Genomic DNA, 14,700 nt, shown 5'->3' on the forward strand with positions numbered 1-14,700 from the left:
CCTCTGTCCAAAAACACCTTGTGTTCAGAAACACATGTGCACTCTACTCAATTGTTCTTCTAGTGAATAACTCTCATGCATTAATTAATATCAGGAAGAACGAACCTGTAATTACATGTCTATGCACCCTTTAAAATAATGTAAAGCATGTGACATGGTAAATGGAAAACAGGCATGTAAGATTTTTCATAATTACAGAAGCAACTAATCTTGTCGCAGCGGTTTATATGTACATCTGTATTTGTTGCTACTAAATATATCAAACAATTCAGCATCAAGATCCAAGCGTTCAGCTCCATTATGGTCACATAAAGTATTATTTAGGTTCAAGTAAGGAAGAACTCTCTAGTACTTTTTCTTCCAACTTCATGGTCACTTATGCAACCTAACTTTTAAACAAAACTATCAAAATCATACTAAAAAATCTCAATAATACCTTCTTTCATTATCTAGTAAAATTACGGTTGAGCAAATGCACTAACCTTGGATTTCCAAAGTTTGAAAGCTATATATAGTCTACCATATACAGAAAACGTGTAAGGCATATTTTAAAAATAATTTGTGTGCTCCAGCTGAAGTTGACAGTCATTTTGAGGAACCTATGCCAGGTTCTCCGAAAGGCTCAACTGAGTACAACCATGCCTTAAAATTGACCAACTGACCATCCGATTCTTCTCAAAGAGTACTGGTTTCAACAGCTTCCGTATCCTGCCTTCAGGTTGCAACACTGTTGTTTAACAAATAACCCACTGTGTCTAAGCTTTAATTCAGCAGGGGGAAATGAATGGCTTTCAGCTAAGCCACGTTGCACTCTGGACTCCTGAGCTAAGTATTTCATGGTCTTTGCAATCTGGGGACTTGGCTAACATTCCAGCCCCCACCAGAACACCACTCCCCACCTCTCCAATCCAGCAATAAAAAGTTTAAAGCTTACTTTAGAGCTATTATCCACCCATTTACAAACCTCAGCTGCTTAGTTAGATCACCAATTATCCTGTTCAGGGGGAAAAAAAACAAAACTGAAGAGCAGAGAAGCATCTCACCTCAAGGTATGTTGAGAGAAAGATCACTCTGAATGTCTTTAGGCTTGTCCTCACAATAGCAAAAATAGCAAATGCAAGAGCTGGGCACATTCATAGACTGATCTCATTACAACCTTGATAGCAGTCAAGGGAAAAAAAAGGCAGTTTCAAAACTAAAACAAACAATTTGCACTCGAGGCAAACACCAGCTGTACAAAGTTTACCGGGCTATGTACTGATCACTGCTCAAGGTTCTCAGGTTACTGGGACATGACAGAATTAATCCATTTTGTTCACTTCTATTCCAAAGACCAGTACTGATGCAATAGCTGAAATGTGACTGCACGGTCTCCAGACTCCTTCACTCTGCTTCTCCAAGAGAAACTCTGCCTCTAATGATGAGCATGATGGGGAACATCATGTGTATGGAATCATATTTTTTAAAAAATAATAATGAAAAGGTAGCAAAAGACAATGCAGGTTGAAGGTTAGTATAACTTCCTTTTTTTTTTTTCCTTTTCAATTTCTCAGCACTTACTGAGAGACTGGAATGAGCCATGAACATATAAACTGCCTCAACGCTTCCAAAAGATGCCTGGAGGCTGCAATCAGGTCTCAAGAGCTTCCCCCGCACATGTGGACCTGCTCCACTTTTTCCTCCAGACACCTCAGGCTGCACATACAAGGATGAAGAGTCCCAGACCAACACTCAGGGGACTTGGAGCAGAGTTTACTGCCCACGCTGCTCTTTTCTTTCTAACTACTGGCGGTCTCTACTGCACCCAACGCAAGCACGCCTGCAGACGCAAGGGCATCTGGAATACAGTGCTGGGTTTGAGGGCACAGACCACCAAGTACGCTGGGTGTCTGCTCACAGTCTTCAAACCACCGCGTGCAGAGTTCCCATGCTAACGCTTGCAGGCAGAGTATGCATATGGCTGTCCCACATCTAAAGTCAGGTCCTTCTGCTTACCCCCCTTGCTGATCTCCCACACAATCCTAATCCATTTTAGCAACCCACAACTTTTTTTTAAACTGTCCCAAACTATTCAAATTGGGTACCAAGTTCAATATTCTTATTAGCAGTGCCCCAAGTCATGCTGTATTGAGGATATTTAGCAATTTTTCTAAAATCAAGGCCCTTACTTAAGATGTTTAATATGGACATAAAAGCGTTACTCCAGACTCTTACTTTTGAGAGCTTTAGCCTACTTTTATTAAGCACTTTGAAAGCTGGGATTACAAGCTCATGGCTGGTGCATTACATTAGTCCTGGAGCTAATACTTTCCTCAAAAAGTAACTTGAAAATCAAAATAATTTAAATCTCTGTGCTAGCTGAAGTTAAGGGAAGGGCGAGAAAATGAAAAACAGAGCAAGAATGCAGATACATGCAATGGCAAAGCTTTAAGTCCAATGTCTAACGCTGTGCTAACCTTAACAATTAATTACATCTTCTCAATGATATACAAGATTCAGTTATTTGTAAATCACTGAACAAAATACCATGAATGGTTGCTGAGGCTGGTACAGCTACCCAGATACATGCTCAGGAACTCATACATAAGTGCTAGACCTAGGACATATATAATGCACTCTCTGTATCATAGAAATCAAGATTATTAATGCATCCTCAATAGAATTACCACACATTTGACTATTCTTTCCTAAATGTCTTTCCCTGAATGTAAAGTGGCTATTGTCAGAGAGCTCCTGATACTACAATACAAACAAGACTTTTTCATCTAGACAAGTTCAACCTTAAAACTACAAAGGCAAAAGGACCTGTATCTGAAAGTAATAATAAATTATTTCTTTCCTTTAAAAGAAAGAATTAGGATGCCATATTAATCTGTGCAGTCAAATTAGGATTTTGGCTATTCCCGACAAAGGAAATTTCCCACTGGTCAGCCCTAAATCACAAAAGGAAGTGCAAATTTCTGATTAGTGCCTCCAGGCCTGCAAAGGCAAAAGGATGTGAGCATTCATGGGCAAAATAAAGACTCTTCCTGAAAGAGAACAGAATGGTCAAAGCAAGGCTGAAATGGAAGTCTGAGGAAACTCACTTGTTCTTGCTCAGCTGAAGTCACCACTGGTTTTCTCAGTACAAAGCACACACCCATACTGGTTGCAGCAAATGCAGGAAATAAGGAAAATTTGCTACAGTCAAATGCGGAAGCTGAGCACATGGATTGAGAGATCTTCAACTACTAATAAGAATGTAACTCAAATGACAAATTTGTAAGACAAACCTAAATTTTCTTATATGAACAGCTATCCAACAGGTCCTCTAAACATAGTGCTGCCAAAATAGAACACCAGTGCCTATAATACTGAAAAAGACAAATCCCAATATGTCCTGCAGAACAGGACAATGAATTACCAAGAATGCAATGACTGGAGGTAAAAGCTTCTTGGTAGAAGTGCCTGGGTGCTCAGACAGGACACTTCGCTTTCGACGTTACTGACGAATAGTTGGCCGTGAAAACTGCTTATTCTGCCTCTCTTTTCTTTGAGGGTCAGGGATTTACAAACTTTCACCTAGACAATGAGGGAGCTAAGAGCGTGCTACAAGCCACTTCTCAGTTAAATAACTGTTTTATTTTGTAAGAGGAATAGAAATTAAGACATGAACAAACAGCCAGTATCATCAGTTACTAGAAAAACAGCTGATTTTATTCCAAATTACCATGCTTTCCTGAGACACTATGGAGAAGTGTTTCTAAAAAGGAGTGTGGGGTGTGTATCATATTCACAGCCCTCACAAGAAATTGTAAAAGTCCTCTAAGGTGCATTTAAAAAACCTACAAAAAACTGAGAAACTAACACTGGGAGAAAGGGGAGGAAGAAAAGATTTCCTATAAACCAAGATTATTCAAAAATGCTAGGTTGCCATGGAAACTGCTCAGGGAGGGTCAGCAGCCTCACCTTTGGCTGCAAGGATCATCTGTCAATGCCAAAGCATTGCAAACAGCACAAACACACAGTCAAAATTCAACCGTCAAAATCTTTGCAGTCTAGGACAGCGCTCTCATCAGCACAGCATGAAATGAAGTTCTCTCCTCAATGAGGCTTCTTTCAGAATGAAACAATTTGGTTTGATTTTAGTCTACTGCTAAAAGACAAAACAGTCTCAAAGAAGAGAAACTCTTAGCCTCATTTTTCACCTTTCTTCACTTGCAGAGTCATTTCCCCTCCTTCCTTTCCCAAAAGTCATTCTAATTGCAAACAGAGATTTAATCACTTGGTGTTTCGATATGTTGCAGCATAACAGATATATACTGAAATAATCCAAGGTAAAAACGTTCAGTTCTCAGTTCAGCTCTACTTTCAGAGCAGATACAGTTAACAGGCAAGTACAAAGGGAAAAAAACCAACCTAAGAAACCACAACCAACCCCCCCACCCCACACAACTGAAAAATAGGAAATAAATTTACTTGTCCATGGTCACTAAGCAGCCCAAGAAAGGAAGTAAACACACAAACGTACACATTTACATCTCATAATCTGCTTTGTGGTTAGTCTGGCTCTGCGTGACTGTCATGCTATCCCTCCATTCCCCAAATCAATAACTGCAGCCTTCGCAACTACAGGAAGAAATTTTGGTGAATCTCTGCCTTGAAAAGCTCTGGAAAGTCGTAGATCGCTCACAAAAGCCATAAGCCTACCACCTGCACCTCTCTGCCGTGAGAGCTGTGAAACACCAGTCAAAAATATTTCATTATTTCAGGGCAAGCTCAGCTCTAAATGCTGAACCTGAAGCTTCCTCACGCTCTTCTCAGAAGTTAGCTCTGCAGAGGAGCATCAAAGCGAAACCAAAGCATCTGATGCATAGTTTGAGTAGGTTGTTTCACTTGGGTTATGTGCTAACTCATTTCTAAGTCCAAAAGCAGTGGTATGCAACATTCACTGAGCTAAATAAACACAATTTTCTCTTCCCTCTCACCCCCCACTGTTTCTTCTTGAAAAGGGAGGAGCAGTGTTTAGGAATATGCAAGACAAATACATGTTCTTGTATGAAATTTTTCACATACAGATGAACAATATGCTTAACATGTGAACAGCTTAACAGAATTTCTGATAAAATGTCAGCAATGTTTTGTAAGCACATATACTTTATGCCTGACTGGAAACATAAAATTTGGCTTCTCATGTGTTCAGGGAGTGGGAGAAAAGAGCAACAGCTATACATTCTGCAACATAAGCAACGGCTGAAAAAGTGAACTGATGATTTTGAGTAGTTCTACATGAGAAGTTACAGTCCTTTCAATAAAGTTTCGCTGGTGGTTTGGGGCTATTTTTTTTGAGGGGGAGTGTGTTAGCTGGTCTTTTTTTTTTTTAATACCATTCCTCTACCCGCCTTTGGTAATTTACTTTGACACACGAGAAAGGTGCCATTCAGCACTTATGTAGTATGTTGCCTCCATGACGACATGGAGCTGAACTTGAGCAGGGAAGCAGGCGCTTCTGTGATACAATGACCTGTTCCTTGGAACACAGCACGCGGGGAGGAAAAAGATACAGCCCCTCTTGCCTGAGGTACTTGGCCCTTTACCTATCAGCAGTAACTCAAAGGGACACAATTTCTCTCTCTTGATGTCTCCAGGCCTTGCTCCAGCTGTTGTCCCTAGTACCTCAGCCTCTGGAGCCTTACCTTTCTACCTCTGCTTGGCAAGTGACCAAGCCTTCACCACTCCCTCTCCCCAACATGGACCTTCTGTACAGCTCTGCTTTTGGAAAAATGCCCGTATTGGGTAACAACTGCTTTAGCTGCCTGCTGCCACAAAAGAGTGTGTATCAAGTATTTTTAAAAAGCCACGTGATTCTGTGTTGCATTCTGACTAAATATGACCAACCTGGAGCAGTGTTATTAAAGCTTGTTCCTTGTACTGGCAGAAATGGAAGAAAAACATCCTGTGCCTGTATTGGTAAATTCTTACAAACAACTCTGCAAGGCTAATTTGGATGCTGCTTTTGAGTTTTTCACATAAAAGCAGCGATTTATTTTAACAAGGTTCACACAGACACAAACAGCCACACAAAAATAATCAGCAGAGTGCACAAAATAGGATGAAATTTAACACTGAACAGTAGCTGACAAGCCTAGAAGAATTTTTAAAATATAAAATGGCCATTTAAGAAAAAATTTCTGTATAGATTTTATTTAGCCTATTTACAGAAAATTCTGCTCTGTTTCTTCCTCCATTTACCTTTGTCATAGAGAGATGATCTGCATAAAAATGGTTATTTATAAGCGAGCTAATTATCTCCTAGTGTTTATTTTGATCCTGTTAATGTACTACTGCAACCACAGCACATCACAAGACCTATACTTACAAAATATAACAACTTAAAATCATATACATTAGCCTACAATGAGAAACTAAAAGTAGTTTGGGGTGAGCAATAGCAGCCCTAAGTCTCAATCACATCTTGGGTTTTACAGCTGAAACAGTTTCAACACCTCTGGACTCCACACCATTCTTTTCAGTTCCTGTATACAGATGTAGGTGCCTAACCTTATAGATGTGAACTGAAAAAGATTCCAGGCATATGTGTGTATAATACAGTAACACCAGATCTCAAAAAAAGAAAAAAGCTTTCATTGTACAATCCTATCAGCCAAATCCTAATTCATTAAAAATAATGCTAGAAACATTTTAGAGCCAACAGAAGACGCAGGTATCATTTTCTCTAAGAAAAGGGAACAACAGAGCTCCCCAAAACTTTCAGGGAATTAGTGACATAGAGAGAATTGCAACCTAAACCTTGTAATTGGAGGTAACCTGCTCTTCAGCCATGAGCCTCTTCCTTTTTTGAAAGCAGAGGGCATTTTCTAATCACTTTTATCTGTACTGCAAAAGCATGCATGATTTCACAATTCACCATCCCTAATATGTGTTATACAGTGAAGCTGGTAGAACCCTTTTCCCTTCAAAAAATACTTTGTGCTTAATCTAAAAGAATTTTTAAAAACAAAGCCTACCATCTTTGCAGGTCTTTCCATTCTCAAGAAGTTTCACACCAGTGGGACATGCACACTGATAAGAGGGCTTGGTAGGAGACATCAAACACAAGTGGGAGCAGCCACCATTATTAATTCCACATGGGTTTGTAGCTGTTAAACATAAATCACACAGATTAATGCTTCTGATAACGAATGACCTCATCTCATGTGTTAAGACACATACGGTGTTTGAGTGGTAGAATCAGTGGCAGCAACACAGATTAAAGAAGGAAATTATAAACACAGAACAAGAAAAAATGAATTCCAAGTGTTGAGTAGTGGGGTATTTATGGTACCAAGATGCATGGATGTTGAATGTTTCCTTCTTGGGGAAGTAGCACTTAGCTCTAAACAAGAGCCTTGTTTCAGCTCTGCTCTTCTCATTTTCACAAACAACTCAGCATACTGGTGCTTAATGTATAGTATGTTGCATATATAAAACCAAAATGCAAACACAGTAAATTAACACGATGGTTAAGACAGTGGTTATTACATGGAGCTAGTCTTGCTTAATATCATCTGCCAAATTAATGCTACTTTCCATTCAGGAACTATTACTTGGAAAAGTAAAAATACCATGTTGCTTAAAGTTATGGCACATGAAACAGAAAAAGTAATACAACAACAGCATAAATGTGGGAGGCTGAAAAAAAGCAAGAGATGTTTTTGCATTTAAAAAAAACCAATGTAGAGAATATTTGGTTTCTCTTTGGGTCTTTTCCCAATCTCTGCATTGGAAAAACTGCATCATGACGCAAGTGAAGCCACCCACTGCCATACAGAAAGACTAATTAAGATTTTTGCAAATCAGTTCCAACTTGCAGTTAAAAAAAGAAAGCAAGACAGCTTACCATTTGGCTGCCTCTTTTGGCTGAAAGCATGGATATCCATGGGAGAGAAGATGTTGGAATGTATTTCACGCAGGTCCTCCCCGGAGTACTTGCTGCAGGCCAAGATCGAATGTGTGTTCCAGTCAGTCCAGTACAACGTGTCCCCAAATAGCGTCAAAGCAAAAGGATGTGGAAGGGAGCCTTTAACCACTGCTTGCCTAACAGAGTACAGAAGGAAGAAAATGAATGCTCAAACACAATTCATGCTACAGTTTTGCTTGAACATAGCTATTGTGAAAAGAAGATTTACAGTGCAAGTGCAGTTGATCAAAACGTTCTGTTTATTTATAGGGAACAAATATAGCGCACCCAGTTTGGAAAACGATGAGGGGGAACAACGCAAGAGTCCTATTTCCAGGCTGCGTATTGATGCTGAGATGGCCGAGAGATGCCAACCGAAATCCTTACTTAGATCCATGGCTATTTCTTAGCAGCCTTTTAACACACAGCACCTGCAGGACTCTGTGCACCACACAAGTGGGGAGAACTGCAGCTGATTTCATGCTGACTGCTACCCGCCAGTTTATGATCTCCATCATTTTCAGCCTCAGCAGACGTCAAACTGCGACAGTGTTTGGTCAACTAGCAGTCCATCGATCTCTTCCAGTTTTGCTCTTTTGAACCATCAGAAAAATACTCTACTAGCAAATAGTTTCACTCTAAAGAAATCCTAAAGTTACTTTTCATTATTCATTATTATGATAATTATTAAGCTATTGTTTTTATTATAAGCAGTACCATTAAACAGAGTTCTGCTGATCTTCTGCCATGGTAATGGTATCACTTCTCAGCAAACTAGCTCACTGCCTGTCTCCAGGTTCATAAACAAAATTAAAGAGTACCCACATATTTTATGTATATATACAAACACATGTTCATTAGCCATCACAAAAATGCAGCACAAACATTACTGAAGACAGTTTTTCCAGGTTCTTGTGATGTAGAAACTAATTATCTGAACCCAGGTTCCTCAGAAGTGGAATTAAGCAGCTCAATTCTTACAGATATTTTATTCAGAATCACAGAAAAACTTTGGATAGGCAGGACCCTGGAGGTCATTTGGACCAACACCCTGCTCAAAGCGGGGCCACACAAGTACCATTTAGACAAGAATTTCTTCCCACCTACTTTCTTCTTCTGTGTGGGTGCACATGTGTTCCCACGTACACAAGCTCCCACTGAACAGCGGGGATCACCAACTCTCTCCCAGACTGAAAGTGCAAGGGGCTGACACAGCTCTCGTACTCCTTCAGGTACTGGGTACGCTATGAGCACCAACCGCCCAATTTTCTTCTTGCAGGGAAGAGAGTCATTATCTGTATATCTACTGAGAAAACACCCCCACACCATATGCATTAGTTTTGCAAAGAAGTCAGTAACCGAAGTGGTTTAGTAGAAGAAAAAAAATACTCTTATTTTCCAAATATTTTCTGTTAAAATGTAACAGAAGAGTATATTAAAGCAAGAAACTTGAAGGTGTCTTCTGCCAATGATTTTGAGTACAAAGAGACTGCAGTCATTACCGCTCTTTCACCTTGGCTTCTGGAAAAAGATGCATCATCTTTAAAGCTTCTATTTTCTTCTGCTCTCAAGAAAAACAGATACATTCCCTTACTTGTCACTCCAGTATTCCAATTCTACAATAAACAAAATTTTCTATTTCTTGATATTTTGCACCCAAAAGTAGGACACACTATCTTTTCTTTCTTATCTTTGTCTGGAGTCAGGTATATATTTGCTTCTAATTAAATGCACCAACTAAGCATCTTACAAAAGACTATCGTAATATAATTTACAGCTGAAACCTACCAGCCAAACAGTGACGCCAAAATGAGACAACATGCTCCTGTACCAAGAATAAAGGCATTATAATTCTGCAAACATTTTTACCAACTCCATCCCCAAGCCCTAAATGCCTTCAGATTTGAATAACTATTTTATAGCAGGTTTGGAGACTAAGTCTTTATGACAAATTTACGACATTTGTTATATGGGACAGAGCAATAAAATTTCAAAGCTCTCACTACAACCCAACCTGCACCAAAGACAGCACTGCCATGCACAAGAGAAGCCACATTTTTCTGAAGCATTCTGACTGCCTTGCAATTCACTTGAAGACCAAAACAAGCAAACCAACCAACCAACCAAAACAAACCCCCCCAAAAAACCAGAGGATTTTAAAGTACCACTAGTATCCACAGTTCCTGGTGGGAATAAATCTCCGAGTACAAAAGACACTGTTAGATGTGCCCAACTTTCAGACAACCATCTATTCAGATGAAAATGCATAAGGTGAACTGTGACCCTTATTTAAACCAGCCCTCATCTGGAGAGATTCAGGAGCACTTCCATTTGACTGCACTGTCTGTCACAGCCTTGAAGCAGTTATTCTTAAACTTGTATAATTTTTCTCAGCAGAAAATGGCTTTGGACCCAAATATAACAGCACATATTTCTTGGATGTCATTAAGATGAGTATTATCAGTGACACGTACTCCATATCCCTTGTTTCCAGCAAGTCACTACAAGGTGATAGCTCACTTCCAACCAGCAAAACCAGCAGGGCTTTTTTTTCCCCTACGAACATACTCCCCAGGCCGTGCTGTCAGCTGTGCTGAACGGCAGCAACACGACGTTTGTCAGCACAGAAGCAGTGGCTGAGCTGTGCTGAATGAGCCTCCACAGCCTGATGAGGAGCTGGGGGGAAGGGCTGGAGAGCCCAGGTGCTAAAAAACAGGAAAAGGAAGGGGAGAGGGAGTAAGAAACATCCTTCTGACGGCTGCCATGAAGCAGCGATGCTTTAGCGTGATCTACTTTAGGAACCTCAGAGCTCTGGTTTCAGTAGGTGAGATGAGGGGTCCCAACTCCTGCCTTGATCGATTATTTATTAGATACATGCGAGTGAATGAAGGGGATCAGAACGTCACCTGTAGTACCCAAGTGCTGCACATAGCTGACAGGTGCTTGGGTGTTTCCCAAGCCAGCCCTCCATGTCTCCAGCTCCACTAATAAAGCCACCAACCCAGGTACGAGGTACAGCGCTGCAGGTGTCATCAGACTGATGTGATCTGACAGCTCATCGGTGCCAACTATCTTCAGCCTCCACATTATCAGCTCAGGCTTGATTGGAACCAGCGACACGACAGCAAAAAGCACTGTATCTTGTTATCCTTCACCAAGGTCTTCAGTTCCTTCAAACTGCTGCACGCATATTACTAGTCTCGTTAAAAAGAGACACCAGAGACAATGAGAACGTGAGAGATGGGGATAAGGAGGAATGTTATTCATTCAGGAGACATCTCTAGGGCTTCAGTGACGTGCAAATTGGCTAAATATTGGACAGCACTAAGCACACTCTAACTTTAATAATCTTCCCTATGCCAGGCATATAATCACACAAATTTGCTTTAAAAATCTTCATGGTGATTGACACTGAAAACATCACCATCTCTTTTTTTTTTAGTTAGCTGGGAAGGAAATGCAGAAGGGGACAGCAGGGACGGTGGTAAGAGAAAAGAGAGAAACAAGCAGTTTCTACAGAAATTAAATTCCATGTGTGCTGCGTATTGCAGTTTCCTAAATACAACTATTTATAATGTCATCATCATAATCAGATATGCAATTATAACAAAAACTTATTATATAATAGTAAAGGGTTTTCCACTGCCTGACAAAAACACAGATTCAGTTTAAATACATTCACCCTTTGTTCTATTCTTAGTCTGTTAAAAAGGCCTGTGAAATATTGAAGATAGAGAAAAAGGAAACAAATAAACAAGGTAAAGTAGGCATTACAAAAGGGGCTACGGAACTCTGAAATGGAATATACAGGAAAATTCACAGACAATCTATCTAGTTTTATACTAACAATGACAAAAAAGCTCTTGCTTCAGGATAATATGCATTTCAGACAAAGACCAAACTCAGTTGAAATAAGAATTAACAGTAAAATGACCAAAAAAGATCAACTTTAAATTCATATCCTTTATCACAACCAGGATTTCCTCAGCCTGCCTTTACTTCTTTCTCAACTAATACATGCATTCAAACACAAAGCTAGATTACAGCTATGAAATTTAAGAATGTCACATCCACAGCCACCAAAAATCAAGATAATATAAATTTGATGTATTATGAGAATTATTATTTTTTTTCCTAAAACTTTTACAGATAATGTTTTCTATCCAAGCTTAATAGCATTTCTGCATAAAAATATAGTAGTAAATACTATCCATTAACCATAACCCTTCTGTTCTGGCTGCATTACAGCTCTCCAATTTCAAAACCTGATCAGAGCACCTGCAAAAAACCTGCAGAACTTTGGTCATCCTGGCCTGTATGTCTTTAAGGCATTAACATTCCAGCTTCACAGTAGCAAAACTCCTTTGAGGTGACTTCTGAGACTGCTTGCGCTCAATCTCCAGGGCAGGGTGCAAGAGTTTTCACGTTTATGTTTCAATCCATTTCTACAGTGTCCCTCTGGAGGATCCCATACCTAATATCATCTCCTATGCTATCAGACAGTGAAAAAAAATAATCTACTGTTGTATCAGCCTTTGCAATCCCACTTCAAATGCAACTGTGAAGACTGGGAAGAAATGAAGGTAATTGGTTTTAATATCATATTCTTAATGCTAAAGAGTGAATATAAAAGATAAAACTGTATTAAAGCTCTCTCTTATGCTTCCAAACTCCACTCACCCAAAATAAGATGGGCAAGTAAAGACATATGATGAAAATGAAGGATTAAATCAACCAGCCAGTGAGACACTGTTGACATGGGCAACTCAGGTATCCAGCCCAAGGATACAGCAGGGCTTGGACAAGGGATTGTGCTGAGTACCTGAGGGCAGGTTCATGACAGCAACCTCTTCCACCAGTGGGACAAGTTCTGCAGTGGGCTGTACATCCTCAGCCTGAGCCAGGGAGGACTGACCACCATCCCAAACGGGTTCTTCAGAAAGCACAGAAATGCCTGACGTTTGCTTGATCATTTCTACTGATTTGAGATGCCTTGATTTCACAGAGCTAATTCAGTTCTCCAGCAGCAAGGTACAGTGACACAAGTACACGGAAAATGTAAATGAACTTACATAAGTATACATACATACGTACAACTGCATTTATTACCAAGGGTCTCTGTTTCTATAACTTGAAGAATAAACACGAGTACCTGCTTTTTAGAATATGATAGATCATTGATCTGGTGAAATAAAGAGGGATCAAATATTTTTAGCATAGGTATACTTTCATCTTGGTTGCTAAATAATTTGGAACAGACCGATTCTACCTGCAAAAAGAAGAAATTCATTAATGACATCCACTATGCAATTCCTATAACCAGCAGCCAAGAAAATTAGAGTTTTAAGCAGCAAAAAACTGGAACAGGAGCATAAAATGGGGTGGACACTTAAGTCTTCATTTGAAGCCCACACTGAAGATAACACTAAAATGAACAGGTGTACTGTTTGTTCTGAAAAAGTGTACAACGCTACCCTTTTCTGCTGCATTTTCTTATATCAGCTTCATTCAGGAGGGATGCACATCCTTGCTAGCATCTGGATATATGCTGGACATGGAATTTCTAATAAGGAAAAATTATACCTAACAGTGCTTTCCCAGGGAATACTTCCATGTGACCAGACTTGCACCTTTCTTGGGATCTCTCTTGGTCTTTTTATTCCTACTATGAGAAAAACACTATTCTGACGTGACCCAAGAAATACTGACATTATAGTTATCGGCAAACATAAGGAGCAGGAACCTATTCGTTGTTTTTATACTCCTGAATTCTAGCTATTACAAGCACAGCAAGGCACTATAGTGACACATTAATATTATGCCTTAATATGTAACTTCATATATACTGCCAAAATTTACCATGTTGGCATCCAGTGACAATACAATATTAAGAGCTGGAAATACATGCCATCTGGAAGTAAAAGCTTTCTGATTAGTCTACACAGTGGTGGAAAAGTCTTTACAGGATGCTCATATCTGCATTTACTGATTTTTTAGTTATTTTCCTTCTTATGCTATACCAGATCCATTTTCAGTTAAAAGTACCTGGGGGCTATACTCTTATCAAGCTTTCTTTTTTTTAACCCTTATATAAGAAAAACAAAACAGAAAGTTGCTTTGCTGCAATCTTCCTTTGTGAAGGATAAAAAATATAAAGACTTATCCTCTGAACATTGCTTTTAGTGCTCATCATGTTAAAGAAAGCATATAACAGACACGTATGAAGCAAATTATAATCCTTTACACAAAGTGCTTCTCTCCATCTACAGAATACTTAATGCCTGAGCATTCAAGAAATCGCAAGAATTACACAGCTTTAATTTGTGACAATTATAAATGTTAGCAAGTGGTCAAAGCATGCACAGCACGCATCCCACACACCATCAGATGAAGCAGGATGAAAGACCAACAGACAACTGTGTAACACCACACCAAGGATGCCGCAGGGAAGGCAGGTAGCTCCAGGTACCCTCAGCAGTTTACGAGACTCCTTCTCCTGCCAACCCAACAGAAACACATGCAAAGCAAACCTGCAAACCTACACTGGATTTTTACCATTAATGTTTGTTCAAATACTCCTATCAAAATACAAACATGGTTCTAATTACCTGAGAAAATAAACTGGAAACATGACTTGTGGGATATAATACTGACTTTTAAAACCAAAATATTTCGGTTTTTTGCCACTGCTTTAAGACATGATGGCCACGTGTTTCCAGAAAGCATGTGTAACAAATATTGGGTCTAGAAATGAATTTTCA

At 39.5% G+C, this 14,700-nt stretch overlaps 1 protein-coding gene across 3 annotated transcripts in view; it reads right to left on the bottom strand.

The window, feature by feature from the left end:
* LRP6 (LDL receptor related protein 6) overlaps positions 1-14,700 on the bottom strand; it is a 127,202-nt gene that overhangs the window by 55,882 nt on the left and 56,620 nt on the right. Inside the window, exons 2-4 of one of the 3 annotated variants that reach the window (XM_071816839.1) lie at positions 10,941-11,133; positions 7,880-8,076; positions 7,008-7,139 (exon numbers count right to left, since the gene is read on the bottom strand). In XM_071816839.1, the coding sequence (XP_071672940.1) occupies positions 7,008-7,139; positions 7,880-8,076; positions 10,941-11,026 (415 nt within the window). In that variant the 5' untranslated portion in view covers positions 11,027-11,133. The other 2 variants (XM_071816841.1, XM_065843302.2) reach the window with 2 other exon arrangements.

Source organism: Patagioenas fasciata, chromosome 1 (assembly GCF_037038585.1).
Source record: "Patagioenas fasciata isolate bPatFas1 chromosome 1, bPatFas1.hap1, whole genome shotgun sequence".
In the NCBI taxonomy this organism is placed as follows: Eukaryota; Metazoa; Chordata; class Aves; order Columbiformes; family Columbidae; genus Patagioenas; species Patagioenas fasciata.